The sequence below is a fragment of the Ahaetulla prasina genome, chromosome 1 (assembly GCF_028640845.1).
Source record: "Ahaetulla prasina isolate Xishuangbanna chromosome 1, ASM2864084v1, whole genome shotgun sequence".
Taxonomy (NCBI): Eukaryota; Metazoa; Chordata; class Lepidosauria; order Squamata; family Colubridae; genus Ahaetulla; species Ahaetulla prasina.
Window position 1 is genome coordinate 230,356,957 of NC_080539.1, and position 24,795 is coordinate 230,381,751.

A 24,795-nucleotide genomic window follows, 5' to 3' on the forward strand; every position below is an offset into this window, starting at 1 on the left:
ACTCATAACTATGCATGTCACTCTGACATCTGGAAACTTAGAGCAAACTTGAGGTTGGATGTTTGGTTTGGTGTTTTTAGGCATGACTAAATTCAGTTGGACTGGGACCAGAATTCAATTGTTTGCTATTTCATGGTGCCATGGCCATCGCTTTCGTTCATTTTAATGGAAGATTAATCATGCTCACACAGAAGTGGAGGATGTTTAGAGCCAAAATACCTCTGAAGATATATTTTAAAGCAATATTAATATCCCATATTTTAATTTTAGAAACTGTACACCAAGTATTTTCTCAGATTTATTTTCAAAATTAATCCCCAAGATGGATGATTGGTTGGAAAAACTGATGGAACTAGCAGAGATGGCTAAATTGACTTCCTTAATCAAAGAACATATCCAGCTTGGCATTTACTTGGAAACCACTTCTGGATTTATGCTTGAGATGGGGGAGAAAAACTTTGACTTTGGGTTTTTCTGATTAGATAGGTTTGTTGTTATAAAAGTGGCTAGTATATATTAGCATGTAAAAGTAAAAAGTTGAGACTGTTATTATCCTATTTTACTGCACTAAAAAGAGTTGGAAGTCAATGCTTTTCTTTCTTTTTTTCCCCTTTACCCTATACTTTTCCCCTTCTCTTTTCCCTCATTTTCCCTTTTCCACTTTGTCCAACTATTTTCTTTTTCTTTTGTATTTTATATCCTGATCAATTTAATAAAAATGAAAAAAAAAATTCAAAAGAAATCACAGGCATTTCTCTTGTGCTTTTCTCCCAAGATATGTACTTCGTTACACATTTGTTCTAATGTATACTTTTCCAGGGATTTTCTCCATATGCAATCAACTTTAACTTACCATTTTCAAAAAGCAATACAAGTATACTTTTAAATTCAATTAAATCTATTTAATGCACACATTTCTCTAAGTTGCAAACTGCCTTGTCAAATTTGAACAGGAGGAAACAAACAATTTTCTGCATACCTATGGGCTCAAATTCATATAGCAGTTGGGAAACTGTAAACGGGATATGTTCTCATTAATTTCTCTCCCATGCTTTCTCAAGGTGGGGACACAAAACAATAAAAATCAGATGCAAATAAAGGACAGTATTTTGGAGATAAATTATAAGAGGACAAAAGCTTTGGGTCCCTGTGTCCGGCACGAAGAACCAGGACCACACATTAAATTCCAGTTAAGATGATTTATTGCTCATACCCATACACAGAAATCTAGCTGACTAATGGTCAGCACTAAATTGGTGTTAGATAAGGGTCAACAGAATTCAAGAGCGATTGGACTTACACTCTTTGTGAGAATGTAATGACTCTAGGCTGATGACTCTCTTGACTCCACCCCAGGCTCTTCCTGCTCTTTCCTACAGCCTGGCAACTATTAACATCAACCAGTTCCTACGTTTTTCCAACAGGACTTAAAGGTTGATGATAAAGATGCAGTCCTCAATTAACTCCAGCATCAGTGGTGGAGGAATAAAACCAGGATTTGGGAATGTTGCCTTCAAGCCTTGTTTTAAGTTCTTTACTTATGCATTGTGGTAAACCGGATACCATGCAAGATGGAGTCTGTTCCAGCCAGTTCCTTCTTCAGTTTGTATTTGGCCTCTCCAAAGATCTTTGTCCCTGGGAGAAAGATGCAGAGGCCAAAAGGTTGCCCATCAGATCTGGCATTATTTTCTGCATCAAATGCCATCAGATCAAAAAGAAAATGGTGTGGGTATATGAAATGTAAGGTTCAGTGCTCCCGAGAAACCAAAACATTTTTACTTTTCTACATCAAACTCTTTCTCTTGCCCAAGGCATTAGAGTGAAGTGATCCTCATTTACCCAGCCCTTTTCTAATTCAGACGGCCTAGCTTCTAGACTGCCTCTCAAGCTTCTGAAATCAGAGCATATTCTCAGATTTCAAACCTGACAACCTCATATCTCATTTCCACTGAAAAGAAATCTAAAATCTCTTATTAATTTTCAAAAATCTAACTTTGATTCATTTAATACACAGTCAAAGGAAAACATTTGTCAGTTTTTGCACATTGCAGTTCCCATTGACCTCTGGGATCACATCTTACTCAGCTTTACCTGGAGTAAGCAACAATGACTGGAATTTACTTTCCAAAGACATTTGCTTAAAATGGAAATAAAAATGACAGATGAGAAAGGGGGCACTTTTCAATCTGCAAATTTCTGAGAGCTCAACAGCCTTTTTGTTAATTTGTTTTGATGCCCAAGATTGAGAGTAGAATTTCATACTTAAAAATGGTGCTGTTTGCTGTTTTTAAAAATTGAGTGTTTTTGGTACCTGGGGAAGAAAATTCCTACTGCCTGGGTAAAAGGTAGAACACAAAACAAACTTGACATGATATTGTTTTTGACTTGTGAGCAAAGGCAGGTAAGGTGAAGGAATATGTCAGACATATGCAAAATTACGCACCCAATAAAAAGTAGGGTAAAGGGAAGACTATCATGAGTATTGGAGGCTCATACAATGAAAGTGAATGTGGAAAAATCAAAGGATAAAAGTAATGCATCCCCCAGGTCTCAGATGTCTTCAACGGGTAGGAAGATGGTGAGGAACTATGTCTGGTGCTAATCATATTGTGTTAACCTATTTCCGTGATGGCGAACCTATGGGATACATGCCAGAGGTGGCATGCAGAGCTCTCTCTGATGGCACGCGAGTCATCGCTCAAGTTCAGCTCCGCTGCACATGCGCACGTGCCTCCCAGTGGCCAGCTGCTCTTCAGGTCTCTGCCACAAATGCGCTGGCGGAGGGGTGCATGCAGGGGGCCATGCACGCATGAAAGGGGGGGCGGGCCGCATGCGTGGGGCTGCACGGGCAATGCATTTTGGGGGGTTCAGGGCCATGCACATGCATTTGTGTGCACATACGCTCACTTTGGACACTCGGTCCAGAAAAGGTTAGCCATCACTGACCTATCTATATTCCTTTTTAGTAGATATGGCTTGAAGAAGTCTGATACTGCTTCTCAGAGTTTCCTTTAACATTTTCCTTCATAGACACAAGGCTATGACTTGTGGAAAGTTGTCTCTGGGGTTCATTATTGTTCATGTTTCAATGCTTTGTTGTTCCAATTTTCAAGCTAAAGAGTTTTAAATCATTTTGTTCCTGCTGTTATTACAATTACTATTTTGTTGTAGAAAAAATAGGTCTTATTCTTGACCATATGAACTTTGATATCTTCCAACAAAATATGATAATTTAGCAAAGGCTTGGGTGAACTTCACATTCCACCCATCTCACATCTACAAAAATGAGCGTCTGTTAAAGTCCCAGCTAAGTTTCATATGTTAAGTGTTCAGAACCAGAAGTTTGGACTGCCCCCACCTTCACAAACCTGTCTGAAAATCAGCATAAATTACAGAATCCATAATCACAACTTTCTTAGAAATGCTCTGTTAGTGGAACTCCTGCTAACTGGCAGCAAAGAGAAGAGGAAGAGGCGGAGGATGATATGATGATGATAATGAGGAGGAGGAGGGTGATATGATGAGGAGAGGAAAAGGAGGAGGAGGTAGATTTAAATTTATATATCACCCAACTCCTAACAACTCTGGGTGGTTCACAAATAAACAACATTCAAAGGAGTAAAACAATGTGATAGTAAGCAAGAACAAAGAATAAAAGCGAGCAAACCAGAACAGGAGCAAAAACAAACTCGCACCACTCAAAAGGGCCTTCAATCACCCTCCCCAAAAACCTGGGCAAAAAAATGCCATCAAGGAGTCTGGAATTCTTGCAGTCCAGATTTGATAGCCCAGATACACGGCCACAAATCCTACCTGTCAATATTGGGGAAGGTAATAACGCTGAAGATAAGGCACATCTTTGATTTTATAGGACGTGTTCTGTGTTGGTGGGAGGGGAGGGGAAAGAGGTTTGCAGATGCACGGATCAGCAATTTCCTTTCAATTTGTGGTTATTTAATAATTTGTCAATCTTGACTCTGGCACACCATTAATTACTCATTCTTTTAGACTCTGTAACAGACCAGCTCTCTTGCTTTTTACAAGTTTAGCATTGCAGTGCTGAATTAAGGCCGACCTGCAGAGCAGTCAAGGGCAGGAGAATAATCCATTTCACATCTGCTTGCTTTGGGGCATTTTTCTATGTGTTATGCATTAACTTTACAAGTGAAGGATGGCGGCAGTTTGGCAGTGAACATTTTAAGTTGCATGAGTTGTTTTTGAAAAACTCTAGAGTCCTGCTCTGGATAGAGTCCAAAATTTATCAACATTCCCTTGCAAAGCAAAACCTGAGAGCTCTTCTCCCAGAAAAGGCGGCCACTTTCAATGCTGTTCCAAAAATTGCCTCCCATTTTTAACTAAAAGCAGCTAAATCATTAGAGTCCCCTGTTTCTCCCCCACCCCCCAATATTCTGCATTGAAATTATTTTTTTCCCTTTTGCTTTTTGCGGATTGAAAGCAGAAACCAGAGTCCCCAAAGGCCAGGCAGCATAAGTTATTTATTTATTTAGTTGGGGCTTTGATTAGATTAACTGTCACTGAGGAGAAGCATAACTCAAGTCTGATGATTTCAAATATTAGACCACACTTTTATACTACCCTTCACATTTATAGGCCACTGTAACCACCACCCATGTCCCAAATGCCCTTGCCCAGCAGTTAGCTTTGCCTGTAGCTGAGTATCTTAGAAAACTTACTCATTCTCATAATCAAATTATGTACATTAACTTTTCCTTTTTTTGTGTATTCGTCTTTCAAGCTAATTTACATCTCCGAAGTAATCCTTAGTTTCCTTTGTGATGTGTTATAATATGGTTTTAATAAAAAAAATCAAACCACGAAAATTTTAAGTCATTTATAGAATGTACAAAATTTACAACAACATTGACAAGCTGGGATTGCTATTTACACAGGAAACATTCACAAGATTACCAACCAACCAACCAACAAACAAACAGAAAGAAACCAAAGCAAAACCAAAGACAAAGATAGCAGAATAACCAGGAAATTTGGCACACATTTGGCTTCAGGTTATCATGCCCTTATGGTATTCTCCCCTTGATAAGTAAATGGAATGGAGAAGGGAGAAATATTATTTTTTCCATCCTAAACATCTAAATTTAAAATGGAACACAAATGCTCGACTTACAAGTTACAACATTATCACGCTTGAACTGTAAAAAAAAATCCAAATTAAGAAGTACAGTACCATATGTTGGAATTCAAATGAGTAACAACCTGGGCAACATTTACTACATTCAGAGAGCTGCAGATTTTACAGATAGGATAATTCTATCGTGTTCACTTCTAAACAAGAAGCGTCCATCCAAACCGATGTCTTGAGTCACCCAAATATGTTAATAGATGACTATTATCATGCAAGAAATACCCACCACCTTTCAGAGTATTCACAAGATATACAATACAAAGGACTGCATCCAACAGGACAGAAACTTCCTCCATGGGTGTGCATCCATCAAATCTGTTCCAGAGGTTGGGACATACCCTCTCCTCGGAGCAGGCTTGGAGGTATGTGCAAGGGGGAAGATGAGTGAAGTTTAATTCCACTGCACAAATGGAAGCCTGATTGTACTACACTAAACACAGCTTGTTGTTTTAAGACGAACAGTTACCGCAAAGAATTCTATTTAGGGCAGATCTTCACATATGTACTACGTAAGTCAGTAATCTTGACCACATGACATCATCTTTCTGTACAACTTGTAGCAGAGGTAATCACAACCTTTTTTTTCCCCCCACTACAATGCCAGCCATCTCTCCAAAATGGATGTTGCAGCCATGGAAAGATCTCACACAATCCCGAAGGGATTGCTTTTTCAAAAGGCAACTGGATTTTGTTTTTCCTTGAAGACATCTATGGAAATCCTCAGTCATCCAGGTCGTGGTTGTCCCAAAGGTGCTTCTTCAAAAGACAACTGGACTTTCTTTGCTTTTGCTTGAAGTTGTTTCGCTTCTCCTCCAAGAAGCTTCTTGAGTTCTGAGGAAGTTTCTTGGAGGATAAGCGAAACAGCTTCAAGGAAAAAATAAAGACCAATTGCCTTTTGAAAAAGCACCTTTGGGACAATCATGACCTGGATGACCAAGCATCTCCACAGACCTCTCACACAATCTGAAACCACTACATGAGAAGTCACAGCAGCATGGTGGGAATGGTATGCAGACGCTGTTTTAACGTCCTTCAACAAACCTCTTTCTTCAGTAAACAAGAAGGGAGAATTACCGTATCTAGATTTCGGAGTTAGCATCATTTTAAACACAGATATTGAACATATTTTTCACTTTTGGCACATAGAGTACTGGTCATATACTTATAATTGCTTTGGTAAATTGAGGGGCAGGCTTGGAAACAGGTCTAATGCAACAACTTTCAGTAGATGAACATGACTTCTTTTCAGCCAGACTTCTATAATATCCTACAATGTTACATGGACTGTTCCAATTTTGCTTCCCTTTGCAACCTGAGATTATTTTACGATTAGTCTGTATGTCAGATCTCAAGAAAGAATTCTAATAGGTTTAATATGATGAGAGTAGTGTCATTCAATATTGAATACATCTTAGGGTTCCTTACCAATGTTGTTAAAAGTAATACGCCTTTCCAAGAGGCCATCAATACGCTTGAGCCTACAAAACTATGAGTGTAAAAAAACGTGCAGAAGCCAAATCCCTTGGAAAGGAGTGCAGGGGAAAAAATGAGTTCAAAGGGGAAAGAGCATTTAATTTCAATGACTGCTTAACTCTACAGTAGATTTGGGGTCTTCAAAACGTGTTCCCCATTTTATGGAATTAAAATTATTTGCTGCATAAATAAATAAATTTAAAAAACCAGTAACAAGTGAGGGGTCTATCTCCATCTCCTATTTCTGAGGCTTCTGTAGCAACCTTGAGAAACTAAGAGCTGGTCTAAGATGGTCCTGAACCCATCAAACACGGCTATTCTTGGGTTCTCAAACTAGTTTGAAAAATCATTCTCCTCCCATTTGGAAATCCTTTTATTTTATCAGACCTTACATGAAAAACACAGACATCTCTGAGACATCTCTTTGTTTTTAGTTCGGGAGGCAGGTCAGGTATTTAACAGAACCGTATAACGGGACTGTGCAAGATTTTAAAATGAAGGGCTTTGGACCTTGTGCTAGCATGGCATTTCGCAGCTCTTCATTAAAGGAATCAGACTTTCTTTCTATTCAAAATAGATGCACCTGCTTAAACAACAGCAGCACAGCTCATACGTGTAGTCCTTGACTTATGACTGGTTACTCAAAGACCATTCAAACTTATGACAGATTCCCCCAAAAGATAGATACTTACGACACGGTTCCAAAGATGGCTGCCCCTCTCCCCCAGTCATGTGACTGCATTTTGGGTGCTTAGCAACCAGACTGCTTTGAGAGTTTTTTCTAGCATCTTATGGTCACATGACCACAATTTTTTTGCTGAAAACCAGGCTTTACTTCCAGTTTGCTTCCAGTTTTCAGCAAAAATGCGCCATAGCGAATAATGGGTTAGCTTAACAACTGCAGTGATTGCTTATAGTCATAGGTTGTGGACTATCTGTAGCAACTTAAGACCACAACTCTATACGACATGGTAGCAATTCTAATTCTATTATACCACGGGTATCAAACTCACTGCGTCACATTGCCGTCACGTGACGTTTTGTGACGTTTTTCCCATTCATGGAGCTGGGGTGGCCGTGATGCATCCGGCCTGGAGGCCGCCAGTTTTACTCCCCTGTATTATACAAATACAAATATTGCAACCCAATATGTAAAATAAACCATGTTGGATGGCACAAATGGAGTGTGGAATTTGAAATAGTTCTTCAATGCAAGCCATTCATCCACCATACATCTGTATACTACGGCTGTTAAGCTCCCGGTCAGTAGGCTGAATGTGTCACGTGCTGGCCATGCCCATGCCTGGTTTAGCAAAGGGGGGAGGGGGAAAGTCCCAATACATCACGTGACACTGCCATGATGACATGAGTTTGACATCCCTGCTCTATACCGAAAGCTCTGATCAAGTTGAAATCTTTATTACAGTTGTTGCAGGAAACTCTTATTGAAATGTGCCTTTTTTTTATTATAGCCCAGAGATCCCCAACAAGGTTCTGATGCACACATAGAGCTTCACAAAGGAAACAAAGATGGCATACATGCAGAACAAATAAATAAAAGGCAAGCTTCGATAAGCACATCAGACATAGGCTGCACCATGCATAGCACTCTCCTTGGCATGTTTGTTCAACAGTAAATGGCAGGGATTCCCATAGTATTTACTTCCAAGGACATATGAATAATTTGGCAATCTCACAGAATGAGTGCAATGGGCTTTACTCTCAGCAACTGGGTACAGAATTACAGTCTTACTACTAATTAATTGGTTCGGTTAAATAAAAATTTAAAACTTTTTAATAATCAGCATAACTATTTGAATAGACTATTTTAAACCTGCTTAGGCATTTTAAAAATAAAAATTCTTACCAGATTAAAGAACATTTTAGAAGAATCATTTGTCATCTTCGTACATCCAGGGGAATAACCACATGCCTGCTTAACACTCATGAGCATGATTTTTCTAAAATGAGTATTGATCTCCTATAGTTGATTAAAAGATATGGATTAAATCTAGTCTTGGCATAGGTCTTATTAATATCATGGAGACTTTAGTTGTGATTTTACTATGTCCAGTGATATACTAACCATCATCTCCTTTTAATGACCCCATAATCCCTTGTGGGGTGGAGTCTGGGCAACTGAGTGGAGCTGAGTGTTTACTGGCCGGATGCCTTTCCTTTCGCCAATGAGGAGTTTTGTTCAGCAGATATATTCTCATTGTGCCCAGAGAGAGAAATATCTGACTCTACCTAGGATCGAATTCACAGCCTCCTGATTGTGAGGTGAGAGCTCCACCTCTAGGCCACTGCACCACTTGTCTAGAGATATACTAATATAAACTCCTAAATCGAGATCAAATCCAATACAATGATCAAGCTAAGACTGGTTTGCTGCTGTAAGACAATTATCTAGAATCCTTTCTTGCATAGCAGAATAGTGTTATTTTGAAACCCTGGTTTTCAATTGATATTATTCAAAGTATGCAATTTTTAGAAATGCTCCTTTCACTAGACTAAAGAATGGTTTTTTTAAAAAAAATACATCTATTTTTAATGGCTATACAAACGTTTTTGTTTAGAACATTCAACTCATAACAAAAGTCCCTCCTTTTTTTAAAGACACAGATCAGAAAATATGGCTTCTCAGTCAGCCAAGGCTAAAAGGAATTCAAAGGATTGTTTTAAAATGTCACTTAATAAAAGAAAGCATTGAAAAACATATATTAAATTAAGGTCATATTTGTGTGCATAAATATTTTCATCCCACTGGATTTCCTTGATGTTTAGTTGGTAATTTATCCAAAAGGGTCTACGTAGCAAAGAGAGACAGGAGACCTAACATTATTACAGATGTATCTTGCCAATGTCTCTGCGTATGATTTATAGGCGTTGTTGTTGAAAATACGGCATCGCTTGAATTCCTAGGTAATGTCAAGTTGCAGATGTTTCCTTCACAACAAGAAGTGCACACCTGGAAAAAAAGAAAAGACACTTGAATAATTTTTCTCACAGCTGATAGAAATTTCACGATCAGAAGCAAGATACACATTATACCCTAAAGTTTGCTGCTATTGCTGTTTAAAACTGCTCTGGTGTAGAGAAATACCCCTTTTTTATCTATATCTATCTCACATAGCTCCAAAAGCATAGTTGCTGTAAAGATGAAGGACATTTGAAAGGATAATTGATGAATTTTTAAAAAAAACATCAAGGCCCATCTTCACGTTATAGCTGTAATTAAAATTTGCTTAACCAACCAGAAACTGTTTTAATTGGGGGAAAAACAGCTTGGCTATACATGTTTGATTAGAAGGTGCAGTTAACTTTTAACTGATATATCTTTGGTGAGCTATCCTTTGCAATTGGTTACCAAGCGAGGATGGGCAATTACCCTCCTATTTCATATCATCAAATCATGAATTACTGATTTTATATATTTTAAAACTTGACGGGCGAAAAAAGGTAATACATTTATGATATGATACCAGAGAAGCTACTTTAAATTCTGATAGAATGTCTTCCCCAAAGCATTAAGCATTCCATAAAACCACCTCCCTCTATTAACCATCATTTATATTCTTGGAGGAAGAAGGGACATTTCCCCCCATTATTATCAACTTCTAAATCACAGGAAGGGGGAAAAAAATTAACTGTTGAAGCATCCATACAAAATGAAATAATGTTACATTCTGATTTAATATAAATGTTCTTCTATCAATTTTCTAGCATTGGCTAGAAAGCCTTATTAAGGCTTTGAAATTCAGACTGTGAATTATATTAAGGCTTTGAAATTAAGGCTTTGAAATTCAGAGATTCAAACTGTGAAATTCAGAAATATGCATTTCCATTTTAGAAAGGAGAACAAGGACTCCTTAAAATGAACTTTAGAGAAACTGACAATCCTTCAAGAACTTCCGGAAAGTTGCTCTAATAGCCATGTTGAATGTGTGGAATATTTTATGTGGAGCATTCTACCCACATGAATTAGGTTCAGGTGACCATCTGAAAACAGTAACTTTTTGCCATGGTGGTTCAGTGGTTAGAATGCAGTACTGCAGGGCTAACTCACTGCTTACTCCAGGAGTTCAATTCTGAGCGGCTCAAGGTTGACTCAGTCTTCCATCCTTCCAAGGTTTATAAAATGAGAACCCAGATTGTTGGGGGCAACATGCTGACTCTGTAAACCACTTTGTGAGGACTGTAAAACACTGAAGCAGTATATAAGTCTATTGCTATTGCTCTACTGTATGTCCAGGTCATTGTTAGTAACATCCCCTGGGTAATATATATTGGCTGCATCCATTTTTGAGTTGAGAACTTCCATTTTCTCATCTCTCCAACTGATGCCTCTTGGTAATCATCAGCATTCACCCAGGGTTTCTACTAGTAAACCTATCTTCTCCACTACAAGACATCAGCATTGGTCATGTTCTTAACTCCAACAATTTCTTTCATTTAAATCTTTCTCATTCTGAGAATTACAGTCACAATTACCATGCCTAACAAAGCAACCAACTTCCAAGTTATGTCCGTGAAAGGGTCTCTCACCAAGACAACACACCAATTTATTTCAGCTCTTCTCCTTACCTTGAGTCCTTTATGCTGGAGAGCGATGCATCCCGTAGTCAAACAATCCTCCAGTGGCACGCATCTCTTGGTGACCGATACACTCTTTCCGTTGGCTTCCAGGGTATGTTGAGAATAGCAGTATCTTGTTGCTAGCAAGAGAAATAGGAAGTTTTATTTCTAGTGTTAATTTAGTTGTGTACAGCAGTACCAGGGGTACAAACTAGGTGGGAAAACAATGTCCTGAAAGGTGATAGCAAATCATGCTGTTATCAAGAAAACTGCACCAGAAATCAAACTTGGCTATCTTTGCAAAAGATATTGCAGTGAGTACCAGCATCTAGCTCAAAAATTACTAAACAGGATCTGATCAATTTAGCTGGGAAGCCACTAAGAAACCTCAAGGCTGTAAGCTAGAAGAGGGAAAGTCAAAACCACCCCAGCTCCCAAGGAAATTACACAGATGTGTCCATGACGGAATCAAGTTTATTTCTAAAACAACTTGGGAGGGAGGGAGGGAGGGAGGGAGGGAGGGAGGGAGGGAGAGAGAGAACATTACAAACATTTCATATGTATAAGTTTGTTTATAAGAGTAAAAGACTTTTTCCATCCCTCTTTTAAAAACAGTTTCAACTAACTTCATTCTGTACTGTATGTAGGAAAGTTTTGCATTTTCAGCAACATGTTCTAGCAATTGAAGCAAGAAACATTTTTTTAATGTTATAAAGTTTTACACTGGCTTGCATCAGAAAAGCTGCTGCAATTCTTTAGAAACTCCTAATACATTTCCATGGCTATGCAGAGTAAAGCAACATATCAATGGTCTCATATATGTCTGGAGAATCTTTTTCTCATGAAGCGATTATAGCATCTCATCTGCCTAGACAATGATGTCTACAAGCATAAGGACATCTATATCGGCAGGGTCAGGTGTGTCGCACAACCTTCCAAGGTGGTGGATGAAAAGCTAGACTGATGCTAGTCTACATGGGACATTTAAAAAATCATCAGAAAAGATTCATATTCACTGCTTTCCTGGCAACATAAAGCTGATTTACCTCTTGGACAGTATACATCTGGAGCCCACTGGTTGCATTCATAGTTATCTACTGCTTGTTCACAGGTAAAACATTTGAATCCACCAGGGTACGGAGTTGCTGAAAAATGCAGATGCGACCATGACATCAGTTACAAGGTTAACTGGAACATTTTTCAAACAAAATATATTCAAGGACATATATATTACAGAAATAAAGCTCACTGCATAGACTTTTCACATATTTAAAAACAAGTTCAGTCTCACTGGCAGGAGAACCTGAAATGAGGGTTCAGCACTTTTTTTTTAACCAAAAGTCTTTGTATGTATGTGTGTGCGTGTGTATATACAGATCTATAGTTATATCATCTTAACAAGGCTCTGGTTGAGATAGAGAAAACATTTAACTTTTAAATCAAGATTCCGAAGAAGTCAAGTAAGTAGATTTGGATACCACATCTTCCACCATTTTTTGAAAAAGATAATAGAAAGAAACAGGACAGGTTGGGAAAAATGTATTTGTTAACATAGTTTGCTTTCTCTATAGATCTCAGGACAGCTTACACAATGATCTTGTTTTATCCCAAGATGTCTTCTGAGGCAAGTTGAACTAAAAGAGAGTGACGTTGTATGTGAGTTTTCACGGTTTAGATATCAGAGATCTATCCAACAGTAATCCAACATATTAACCACTATATCACACTGGCTCCAAAATATTAGTCTAATGGTCAGTCAATCATAGCTTAAACTAGTTCACAGCAAATCCATGACTTGTTTTCCACTCTCACCTGGAAATTTTTAAATTACAGGTAGTCCTAAACCTACAGTAGTTCATTTAGTGACCATTCAGAGTTACGATGACACTAAAAAAAGTGACTTATGACCAGAAGTCCCATGATCATGTGATCAAAATTCAGATGCTTGGCAACTGGTTCACACACTTATGACTGTTGTTGTGTCCCAAGGTCATGTGATCACCTTTTGCAATATTTTGAGGTGCAAAATCAATGGGGAAGCCAGATTCACTTTAAAAACGGGTTACTAACTTATCAACTGCAGTGATTCGCTTAACAACTGTGGTAAGAAAGGTCGTAAAATGGGGCAAAACTCACTTAACAACAAGTATTTTGGAGTCATTTGCTGTTGAGCACAGCTAGTCAACTGGCACAGAAGCTGCACTAGAAACAAATAGCATCCTGCTATTAAAAGGTTTATTTTAATATTCATCCAACACTAACAGTTCTGTATCTTATGCACCCTGTGAAAATCTGTTCTTCCAAATATGACTCCTAGTTATCTCTGAGGGCTTCTAACATGTCTCCTCTCTAGTCTTTTCCTGGCTATGCATCTCCAGTTTTCTTCAACACTTCTATTCAAGTCTTATTTTTTAACCTACTGATTACCTCTGCTTTAAAAAAAAGACTTTGATCCCACCTGCCTATATAGTCTTCTTCCTATCAGATAGCTAGGATTGGCACCCTCAACACCCACCCGCCCCCCCAGAAAAGCTCTTGGCTACAAACCAATCATAGTAATCTATGCAACAAAACTGTACTGCCACTGCAAGGCAAGACAATGTGGTACCCTTTTTATTCTGTCTTTTTCAAGCTATTTTAACCAAAAGAAAAGAAAAAACCAAATAAAAAACTTTGATTGCTGAGAAGCAAAGCACCGGTTTCTAACTTCTAACTTTTTATTGATAACAATGCCTCTATGACCCATATAGCTTGTGTAAGCATTCTTAGAAATGTTTTTTTTTAAATGATGGGTGGCTGCAGGCCAGTTATTTAATAGCATCTCCACTTGTCTTGATGGTAGGATGGGGGAAAGGTTAACATAAAGTGTGAGTGGTAATGAGTATGCTGGGAGTTGAGAGAAAGTGAAGAGGAGATAATAGATAATCTCAATCTATTTACCTTCTGCTAAATGGCTGCTTTGTGTAAAGCTCAGATGGCTATCAGGGTCATTTAGAGAGAACAGCTATGGAATACTTTGAAAATTCCAAATGGACCAATTGCTCAATCAGAGTCAGTTGGATTGAGAGAGAAAATGAACCCTCTCAGTTCATTTGAGGTCCTGATAGTGTAAATGTACAGGATCGAGGAAGAGATGTTGCTATCTCTGCAACAGGTGACATTTCTAACTCAGGGCATACTTTTACTACAGATATTGTCAGGTGTAATGAATCAGGACCGTTTCTAAGGTTGCTACATAGAAGATTTATTCAAGCTTATACATAAGAATCGAGTCATCTCATGAACAGCACTAAATTGATGCTAGATAAGGGCCAATAAAATTCAAGGGAGGGTTGACTTGGCTCACTTGTGGCAATGTAAGGACTCTAAACTGATGATGCATTTAACTCTGCCCCCAGCTGTGCCTCCTCTTCTACAGATATAGTTTGCATTCTATGCATATCTAATCAAATGCAAGCAAAACTGAATGAAGCAGAAACATGGCATATATATAACATTAAAACCACATTGTTTTTTATTAAAATAGAACAGGAAAGAGAAAGAGATAGCACAAATATTAAGTATGCACTATGAATTTATTGTGCACTGTACCCTCAGCAACTTCAGCTCCCTAAATTCTGTCCATTCCCATTTTTAAAAGTACCAAAATGATAATTAATTAGACAAACAAAGCTCATCAAAGTATCAGCAATTAAATCAACAACATTTGAAGGTTAAGAGGCCCCAGGGTTAGAGATACATCTACAAAGTCTTGTGTTAATTTTACCCATTATGTTAATCCTATCTATAGCTCAATCAAAGCAAAGCTATACAAAAGGGCTAAATGTTTTGTTTTACATGAAGAGGAAGAATATTTGAATACCGGGATTGAAGACACAATATGGAAAGCCTTCCATCCTTTCCAGGTCAGTAAAATGAGAACCCAGATTGTTGGGGGGCAATATGCTGACTTTGTAAACCACATAGAGAGGCCTGTAAAGCACTATGAAGCAGTACATAAGTCTAAGTGCTATTGCTATTAAGGAGGCCCTTTAGTCTTCAGAAATGATTTAATGGAGCTGCAAAAGCATGTCCATTCTACTGATAGATAGCCACCGTTGGACAAAAACTTACACCATTTATGGAATGACAGGACCTACAGCCAATAAATTCCAAGTGATAAAATGCTATAGAGAATGCTATATATAGAACCATACAATGCGTCTCCTTTAACAAACTTTTAAAAAGTTTGCCTAGGGATCCATTGTGTGAAAATAAAACTTTGGAAAACAATGGCTCAATGAACAAAAGGATTCAGAATAATTACCTGGCTCCAAATATAACTGAATGACCAGAAACATTTAAGAAATACCAAATTGATCATAAGAAGCTGAATTATTTTATACTTTTACAGTTCTTGATTATTCCACTATCTGATCCTGATGGTAATTTGACAAAAGATTAATCTGGTTACTCTGTGTTGCATTTAAGGAAACCCTTAAATGAAATGTAAATGAAATGTAAATACTTTTAACAAGAACCACTCTGGGTGCAGTGGTTAAGGCACCAGACTAGAAGCCAGGAGATAACGAGTTCTAGTCTCAATTTTAGGCAGGAAGTCAGCTGGGTGACATGGGCCAGTGACTCTCTCTCAGATGAGAAGGTAACAATGGCAAGCTACTTCTGAAAAACTCTGCTAAGAAAATTGCAGTTGCCAGGAGTCAATTACTTGAAGGCACTAAATAAATGCACACCCTGTAGCACAAATAAGCAGCTTTGGTTATGTGTCTCAGAGGCATGGAGAAACCATATTGCAGGAAATAGAACATCACGACAGATAACACGGCTGCCCTAGCTTTTTGTTCATTCAGAGCCTTTGAACCAAGTTCGTATATAAGAACAGAGGTATCATAGCTATTCTTTTGTATGGAGAGAGATAGTGGCACAATTACACCTGCCTGATGTTCCATCTTGTACCTACATGTACAAAAGTGTATACCTAGAGACAAAGAGGACATGAAAGCTCCTGAATGCTTTGTACTTTTTGTCCCTGCTAAGATAAAAACAGAAAAAGAAAGAAAGAAAGACTTATACTGCAAGTTTTTTTAAGAATGCTACAGCTGTGAGAGACTCTTGTTTGGCTCGTGATTAGAGAATTTAATAACTCTTACAGACTGTAGTTTGGGGCAAAAGGGCACACTCCTGTAAAAGAGCTATTCTAAAGGAAGTAAAAGAAACTGCCCTGTGGTCAGGAATTGCCTGTAACTATATCTGGCTATTAACTCCATTGATGAACAGCAATGCACCTTAGAAGCCAATTTGTAAAGAAGACAGAAGAGAGAGAGAGAGAGGGAGGGAGAGAGAGAGAGAGAGCGGAAGAGAAGGCGGGAGAGATAAGAAAGAAAGAAAGAAAGAAAGAAAGAAAGAAAGAAAGAAAGAAAGAAAGAAAGAAAGAAGAGAGAGAGAAAGAGAAAGAAAGAAGAGAGAGAGAGAAAGAAAGAAAGAAAGAAAGAAGGAAAGAAAGAAAGAAAGAAAGAAAGAAGAAAAAGAGAAAGACAGAGACAGAGAGATTTGTACATATTTCACTTGTCAATGAAAACTGGCCTTACCCTTGTTTGGCATCATGTGGGAGAATTAAGGATAACAACAAAACCATGAGGGAAAATGAAGCAAATAAAGTCATGATGACTAGAGAAGATAGAAATTATAGTTAATAGCCAAATAGATGCCTTTTCATACCCCCAAATAACATGCAGGATCGAATCCAACCTGGAATGAATTGTTTATTCCCCCCTGTGCCTCTATATCAGGGGTGTCAAACTCTAGGTCCGCAGACTGGATCTGGCCGGCTGGTGCTTAAATCCAGCCCGCAGGCCAGCCTGGAAATATCAAAGGACGGCCTGCAGTGCCCCTGCCGGCTGAAACAGGCCACGTGTGTGCCCCCACACCTCATTTTCACCTTCCGTGGCCTCCTGCAGCACTGTGCCGGCCGAAAATAGGCCCAAAAATGGGAGTGAAAACGAGCCATTTTCGGCCGGCAGAGTGCTGCAGGAGGCCACGGAGGGTGAAAATGAGGCGCAGGGGGGCTGTGCGCAGACCCCCTGTGCCCCGTTTTGGCTGTCAGGCTGCTGCAGGAGGCAGCTGTCCTGTCTCCCTCTGCCACACCCCCACACCCCCATCGGCCCACGGAGGAGAACTACAATGCTGATTCAGCCCTCAAAGAAATCCAGTTTGACACCCCTGCTCTGTAGGAATTAAGTTTTCCCACCTGTGATCTGCACTGCAGAAAAGAAAAGCTTCAGCTGAACAGAACACCCCCCCCCAAAAAAAAATTCCCAAGTTTTTAGCCAACCCTTTCTGATTAAGGGGGGAGGGGGGAAAGGATATAGCTGAGCTCTATACATTATAAAGAAAAGTTTGGATCTAAGAAAGAATATGTGGTTTCTTGTTTATTTGCTTTCCTTCTCCCATGTTTTCTTCCCCACACAACATGTATTTCTATCTCCTAATAATCCCTCCTTTTAAATAAGCATTTCCTGACTTTTTTAAAATTCACCTATCCATCATCAGAGCACTGAGTTCATGCACTAAATTTAGAATTAAGTAAAAGTTCCATGCAGAAAATGAACAGCACAGCTTAGCGTTCATAGTCAAACATACATATCTTAGGTTTCTTTTATTTATCTTTTCTACAAAGTTTCCTCTGCAATAAAAAGCCAGGTTTAAACACAACGCTAAATCATAATTTAGCAAAACATCAATGAGACTGAACTGTGAATACTTTCTCTTTTTGTCTAGTGCCCCTTTTTGTCTATGAAAAAAGTACCTTTGGGATTTTCCCTTTTTGTAGCTATTTCGGTAGGTAGAGGCAAGAGGAAGGTGCTTAGCGAGATTTGCTATCTGAGTTTTATTAAACAGTTTACTATTTCTTCGCTGTAAGAGCAGTAAAATGTGGTTAGTTTAAACAGTAGTAGTATATTTAAACAAGCTGAAACCACCGTGAATAAAAAGTTGTTTAAATTAACAAAGATTCCTAGTCTGGACATACTTACAAAGCAGGACAAGAAACAATGAATGGAAACTAAGCAAGGAGAGAACCAACTTAGAACTAAGGAGAAATTTCCTGACAGTTAAAACAATTAATTCATGGAATGGTTTGCTTTCAGAAGTTGTGGGTGCTCCAATACTGGAATTTTTTCAGAAGAGATTGAACAGCTATTTGTCTCAAATGGATTTCCTGATTGGGCAATGGCTTAGACTAGAAGACCTCCAAGATCCCTTCCAGCTCTGTTATTCTGTTATAAATTCCATTTAACTTACATCAGGAACCCAATCTAGCTACTAAGAACTGTCTTCCTGCAAAGGATTTCTTCTGGCCCATGATCACAATCAATACGACAGTTCTAAATAGCACTTGGGGAAAAGTGACGTAGCACAAAGCACACACTCCCTAATTATACTCTTTTTCCTTAATATTTTAGGAAGCTACAGTGTTTACTTTCTGCATGGACTATCCTGTTTTTCAGAGCATTCCCCAAAATCAGGGACCTGCTTTGCTTCACCAAAAGAGGCACTCTCTCAAAGTTTCTTCCAAAGCTATGTGGCCACCTCCCTTACCAGGATGTTTATATTGCACTGTTTTGCAGCATCTCGGACTTTTTTGGCAGCACAGGCCACATTTTGTCCAATGATTCTGAAGGAAATTGCTGAATTTCTACAAACTCTTCAGCCAATGAAATCTGGCCACTATTTCCCAGATCTCTCACAAAAGCTGGAGAACGAGGAGATGCCTCTGGATTGCTTGCAAAAATCTAGCAATTGCTGCAGAGAATGTACCATTTGTCTCATCAAGATGATTTACCAAAGTCCTCATTAGCAAGTGTGGCAGAGAATAGATTTTGGCAAGTCAAACCAGAGAACATTACCCGCAACATAGCCCAAAGGAGCTTCTGTCCAAGAGCAATAATGGGACAGAAGCTCCTTTGGCTTTTCCAGTTGACAGGCCACAGACAGAAAGAAGTTTTGATGCAAAACCCAGCACTTCGTAGACACAAATTGCAACATCTCTTTGCTTTATTTTCTACGCGCTAGCAATCTGAGGGCATTTGTGCTCTCCTGTATGTGCTATCTCCTGGTTTTATTCTTTGAGCTTTCCGTAGTCCTTGTATAAGTTATGGCCTGCTTCACAAGTCTTACTTGAAGGATGAAGGTACACAATATCTTTCACTGTAAAGTCCCGCGCTCGCGTTCCCTTCAGGCAGTCAGCAATTAAGCTAAGGAAGAGGAGCCAGCCCAGCGTAGGCCAGGATTCCATAGCAGAGCGGGAGCATCAAACATGCAGATGGCTTGAAATCAAGTTCTCCTTGTCACCAGAAGGCCCAGGAATCTAAGAAACACACAAGGAAAGAAAAACAGGTAAGGTAAATCAACAGGTAACCCCATACCTGCATAATTCAGGAGGTATAGTAAGAGTAGAAACCAACGCTGATCCTCAGACATCGGTTCTACCAAGCTTGGACACCAAGCATGTCAGATCTTTTCCATTTCTCATCTTATGAAAATTGATTACAACAGAAAACAATTGCTTTGTTCCCATTGGTTTTTTGTCTTTCCATTTTTTTTCCTTGAAAAATATCTTGCCTCTCTAGTTTAAAAAAAATACCGAATCACAAGACTACAATGGGCATTTCCTCAAGATCTTCAGCAGCTCTGCAAAAAGGCCAAAGTCAGTATCTAATCTAAATTGGCTGCACAGTGTATTTTTCTCTGCGCGCGCACAAACACACACACACACACACACACATTATCCCCCCACAATGATTTGGCAGGACAATCTTACACCATGGAAATTCACCAGAAATAGCCAGTAGTAACAAGTTCCCAGTGCACTCATATGTGCCTGCAATGTACAGTTTTCCCTGTTTATTATTCATGCGCATCTAATCCTCCCGTTTGAAACATTCCCCAATGCAACATGAATGGGAAGCTTAACTCAACTTCAACTGAAGTGGCACATTCTTTTTTTGCACAGCAAGGTTGCAGCTTTGGCTAGTATTGCCTTTTCCATTCTTTCTGCTGTATTTCAAAATCCACACATCATAAAAGCTGTAATGAGCCCTTCAAATTGAAGCCAAAATCCGTGTCTCAAACATGTATGCTCACACCACTGGCCAATTATACCCAATCTTTTATTTAGTAGTTAGAATCCTGCAGTCCACTGTGGGCTATTGTTTTAAAAATGCTGGCAATTTTGCTTGTCTGAGTTGTTTTTAATCCAAAGGGATTAGTGGTTGGTTGGCAATGAAAGCCAAAGAAGAGAAAGATTTAGTGCTCTCATAAACGTGGCGAGTAGTCTTAGCCACAAAAAAAGGTGATTTCTTTTACTTTAAACACTCAGGTTTAGCACATCAAAGTTATATTTAGTACAGTACCACATATACATGCATATAAACCCTTCCACAGATAAGACCACCGTCAAATTATAAACAAAAATAGCATGAAAAAAATGTACCACCCACTGATAAGCTGACTCTCAAAATGTTGTACATTTTAGGTTTCATGACTGGATTTTTTGCAGCTGGCACATTTTTTTCAATAGTATTTTGGTTAAATGTTTAATGATAGGATACAAGTGGTTAGTACTTTCAATTTGCCCTTTGCTACAAGAAGAAAGAAAAAAATTAAATTCTAATCAGATGGGATGTTATCACTTGTAAGCCTGACCCACAGCAATAGCTAGGCTGTAAAAATGATCGCTCTAAATTACGATCATGCTGATAATGGAATTCCTCCACCGTTCCCATCCTTCTCTAGCCCTGTGCATTTTTATATAGAATGAAGCAATGTGTGAGGTAGACACACAATTCTCAGAGCAAGCTATTTATTATCCCACAATTGGTGTTGCTCTAATAACAAAGATATTTTTCAAACATTTTTCTCTGAGGAAATTTCAAGTCTTCTTACTTTGTCAAAGAACCACTGCATATTAAATTTAAGCAGGACATTATTAAATTACCTGTTATTAATTCTGCCATAATAATGTTTCCACCTCAATTAGCATGCTCAAAATAAAGGTGCAAAACTATTAAAAATACTTCAGTATGACCTAAGCATAGCTCATAAAATCATCTGCTACAATGTCCTACCTGTCAATGACTACTTCAGTTTCAACCACAACAATACACGAGCACACAATAGATACAAATTTAAGGTAAACTTCTCCTAATTTGATTGCAGAAAATATGACTTCAGCAACAGAGTGGTCAATGCCTGGAATGCACTACCTGACTCTGTGGTTTCATCCCAAAATCCCCAAAATTTTAACCTTAGACTGGCTACTTTGACCTCACTCCATTTCTAAGAGGTCTGTAAGGGGCATTCATAAGAGCACCAGCGTGCCTACCATCCCTGTCCTAACGTTCCCTTTAATTGTATTCATTTTATGTATTCAATTCATGCTTATACTTATATATATTATCTAATACATAGTCGACAAATGAATAAATAAAATAAAAAATAAAGCACAAGATCTCAGAAACTGATCCCAGACACATCTAAGATCTTTCTGAAGGGCCAAGTCTTCAAAGAGCACTTGAAAGACCAATGGATCAGGGCCAAAAGTCTTTGTAAGGAAGAGACCTGTTCAGGCTGACAGCACCAGCAGTGTCACAAGAACATCTCAAAAAGTTCTGGTTGTACTTTGATCCAGGGATACAATACAGGTAGCCCTTGACTTACTATCACAATTGGCACAAAATTTCCACCGCTTAGCAACGTGGTTGTTAACTGAATCGCACCCAATTTTACAACTTTTTTTGCCATGCTTGAACCACTGCAGCTGTTAAGTAAAACGTATGGTTGTTAAACAAATCCATTAACTTTTGCTAATCAGAAGCCAGCCAGGAAAGTTGCATATAGTGATTACATGATCTTGCAATTGTAAATACATACTGGTTGCGAAGGGCCCAAATTTTGATCATGTGAGCATCGATATTCTGCAATAGTCATACGTGCAAAGAACAATTGTAAGTGATGCTGTAACTTCGAACAGTTGATAAACATATAAAAGGTGCAAATACGGTTCCGATACATGTTTTATAAAAGGAGCTGAATAGAATACTAGATACTCTAGGGAAATGTGCTACAGTAAAGGGTGCACAACCTTGTGAATTAAACCCATTTCTGAGTTATTGTCTAATCCACTGAGCTGATGTCTCTACACTTATTAAAACCCAAAGTACGGTAAATCACAGAAGTAGCTCTAATTAGCAACCTAACTGCCAAGTCTCTACTGACAGTCGTATTGTAAAAGCTCCAAGTACAAAAAGCCAGAAACCTGCATTAAAAGGCAGATCAAAAGACCAAGCAGAAGGATCTCAAGAGGGAAAAAAGAACAAGTGAGTGTACTAACATTGCCAGAGGGCAAATCTTTTAGAACAAATTGCATGAATGCTACCACCAACTCTCACAGCCTAGAAAGTCAAGCCATCTGGGCTTAATCCACAGCTGCTATCATAGTGAAAACACATTGACATACTTAACTATTTGAAATTGGTATGTGCAAAATAGTTCCTTTTATGAAGTTAACAAAACAAGAACAGGTGGGGAGAAATAAAATAGAAAGAAAGGAGATGGCAGCCCTTATTCCTTATGATAACTATATTTTATTCCGGCCATATGTGGTCACCAGGTGCATGTCTATTGAGATTCTCAGTCATCCAAGGTCATGGTTGTCCCAAAGGTGCTTTTTTAAGAGGCAACTGGACTTTCTGGTTTTTCTTTGAAGACATTTCGCTTCTCATCCAAGAAGCTTCTTCAGCTCTGACTGCATGGTGGGGAATGGCTGAAATATTGAAAAAGCACCTTTGGGACATGGTTTCTTTTCAGTGCCAAGACTACAAAAGACCTAAAGATACAAGAGAAGAAAAATGAACTATCAGAAGAATACCGATTATTAAACTATAATTGAATCACTAGAGAGGCTGAATCAAAAATTGCCAAGAACCACCTATCCCATGTTAATCCCTGAATGAAGTCCACCATGAATACCAATTCACACTGGATTTTAAAAGAAACCCAGTAATCATAACCATTCAACACTGAAGGGAGAGAGTCAACTCTTTAGAACTCAAATGTTTATTATGCTAGTTTCCCATCTATAATATTCACTGTGTATTGTGTTCTGAATTTTACTTTCTTTCCCTACTTTTGATTTTTTTCCATTGTATTTTTCTTTCAGCCATTTGAGATTGCTCTAATACATATTTTCAATTATCACTTAATTCTTTTTTTCCCCATATGCCCAAATTTTTATAAGCAGAGGTGGGCGGCACACAAATTAACAACTGGTTCGCCCAGCAGTGAAAATGTGAGAGTGAGGTACGCTCGTTAATGAGAATAATTCGTTCTAGCAAGTGATGCTGCAGAAAATATCCAAAACATCCTATAGTTTGGGGGTTTAGGTATTGTACTTAGATTACAAGCCTACTATTTTTGTCCTTCTATAGGTAATAGGTAATTTGAAGTTCTCAGAGCTTTAACACACTACACATTTTCCTTCACCTCTCTTTGCAAAAAGATGGGTCTCACTTGTCTTGTTCTGAAACAAATCTGAAATTAGCTACCATAGTTAATTCACTAAGTAGCTACACAACTGCTGTTTTTTTCGATTAACATGGCAACTTATTACTAGACCAAAAGAACTGGAGTTAACCGTCAGGGTTCCAAGTAACAGACACAATGCAATCAAAACTCTGAGGCCTGGAGTTTCCTCAAAGTAAGAATTTATTAGGAATGTCATATTGGCACAGCTGGTGAAAACTCAATGGAAGGACCCAAGGTTTTCCCCAGCCAAATCAAAACCCCAAAGTTCTTGCCCCCAGGTCACACATTCATCACATGGTCCAATCAGGTCACAGTCCCAACTCCAGTTAGCTTTAATCCAAGGGTATTATTCAGCAGGTTCTGACAGGTTCTGGCGAACCAGTAGTGGAAATTTTGAGTAGTTCGGAGAACCGGCAAATACCACCACTGGCTGGTCCCAGAGTGGAGTGGGTATAGAGATTTTGCAGTATCCTTCCCCTGTCATGCCCACCAAGCCACGCCCACAGAACCGGTAGTAAAAAATTCCACCACTGCTTTAATCCATGCCTTTCCAGCCCCTGGTGAGAATGTCCTTGTTTCCCAAGGGAAGAATGTTGTTTTGGCTACACATCCCCCAGCTATCTCTATCTCGCTCCCTCACATTCCCACAGCACCAACTGGCCTTGCTGTGGCAGCCCTGAAGATGCTCCAAAATGGCTTCAGGGCTGACATTAACTATCAATTGTCCATATGCCATAATAATAACAGTCACAACAGTACTTCTAATATCCTTGAATTATTTATTTAATTTATACAGTGCAGATCTTATTTTGCAAAGTGACTCCACACAGCAGGATTTACCTGTGTCATTCTGCCCCATCTTAAGCAGGGACCCCTGATGAGTTACACCTAATAGTACATTTCAGTTGTACTGGAAACATCCAAGCAGGATTCTGCCTCTTTTCTTTATGATCCTAACACTAATTATATATACCAGTTGCCAAAATCCAAATAACCAT

At 38.7% G+C, this 24,795-nt stretch overlaps 1 protein-coding gene across 2 annotated transcripts in view; it reads right to left on the minus strand.

Moving 5' to 3' along the window:
* Window positions 1-4,823: 4,823 nt before the first annotated feature.
* The window catches only part of LYPD6 (LY6/PLAUR domain containing 6), a 63,822-nt gene continuing 43,850 nt past the window's right edge, over window positions 4,824-24,795 (minus strand). For both annotated transcript variants that reach the window (XM_058193114.1, XM_058193122.1), the window contains exons 2-5: window positions 19,391-19,580; window positions 12,262-12,360; window positions 11,225-11,355; window positions 4,824-9,608 (exon numbers count right to left, since the gene is read on the minus strand). In XM_058193114.1, the coding sequence (XP_058049097.1) occupies window positions 9,447-9,608; window positions 11,225-11,355; window positions 12,262-12,360; window positions 19,391-19,508 (510 nt within the window). In that variant the 5' untranslated portion in view covers window positions 19,509-19,580 and the 3' untranslated portion in view covers window positions 4,824-9,446. The remainder of the gene's footprint in view (window positions 9,609-11,224; window positions 11,356-12,261; window positions 12,361-19,390; window positions 19,581-24,795) is intronic.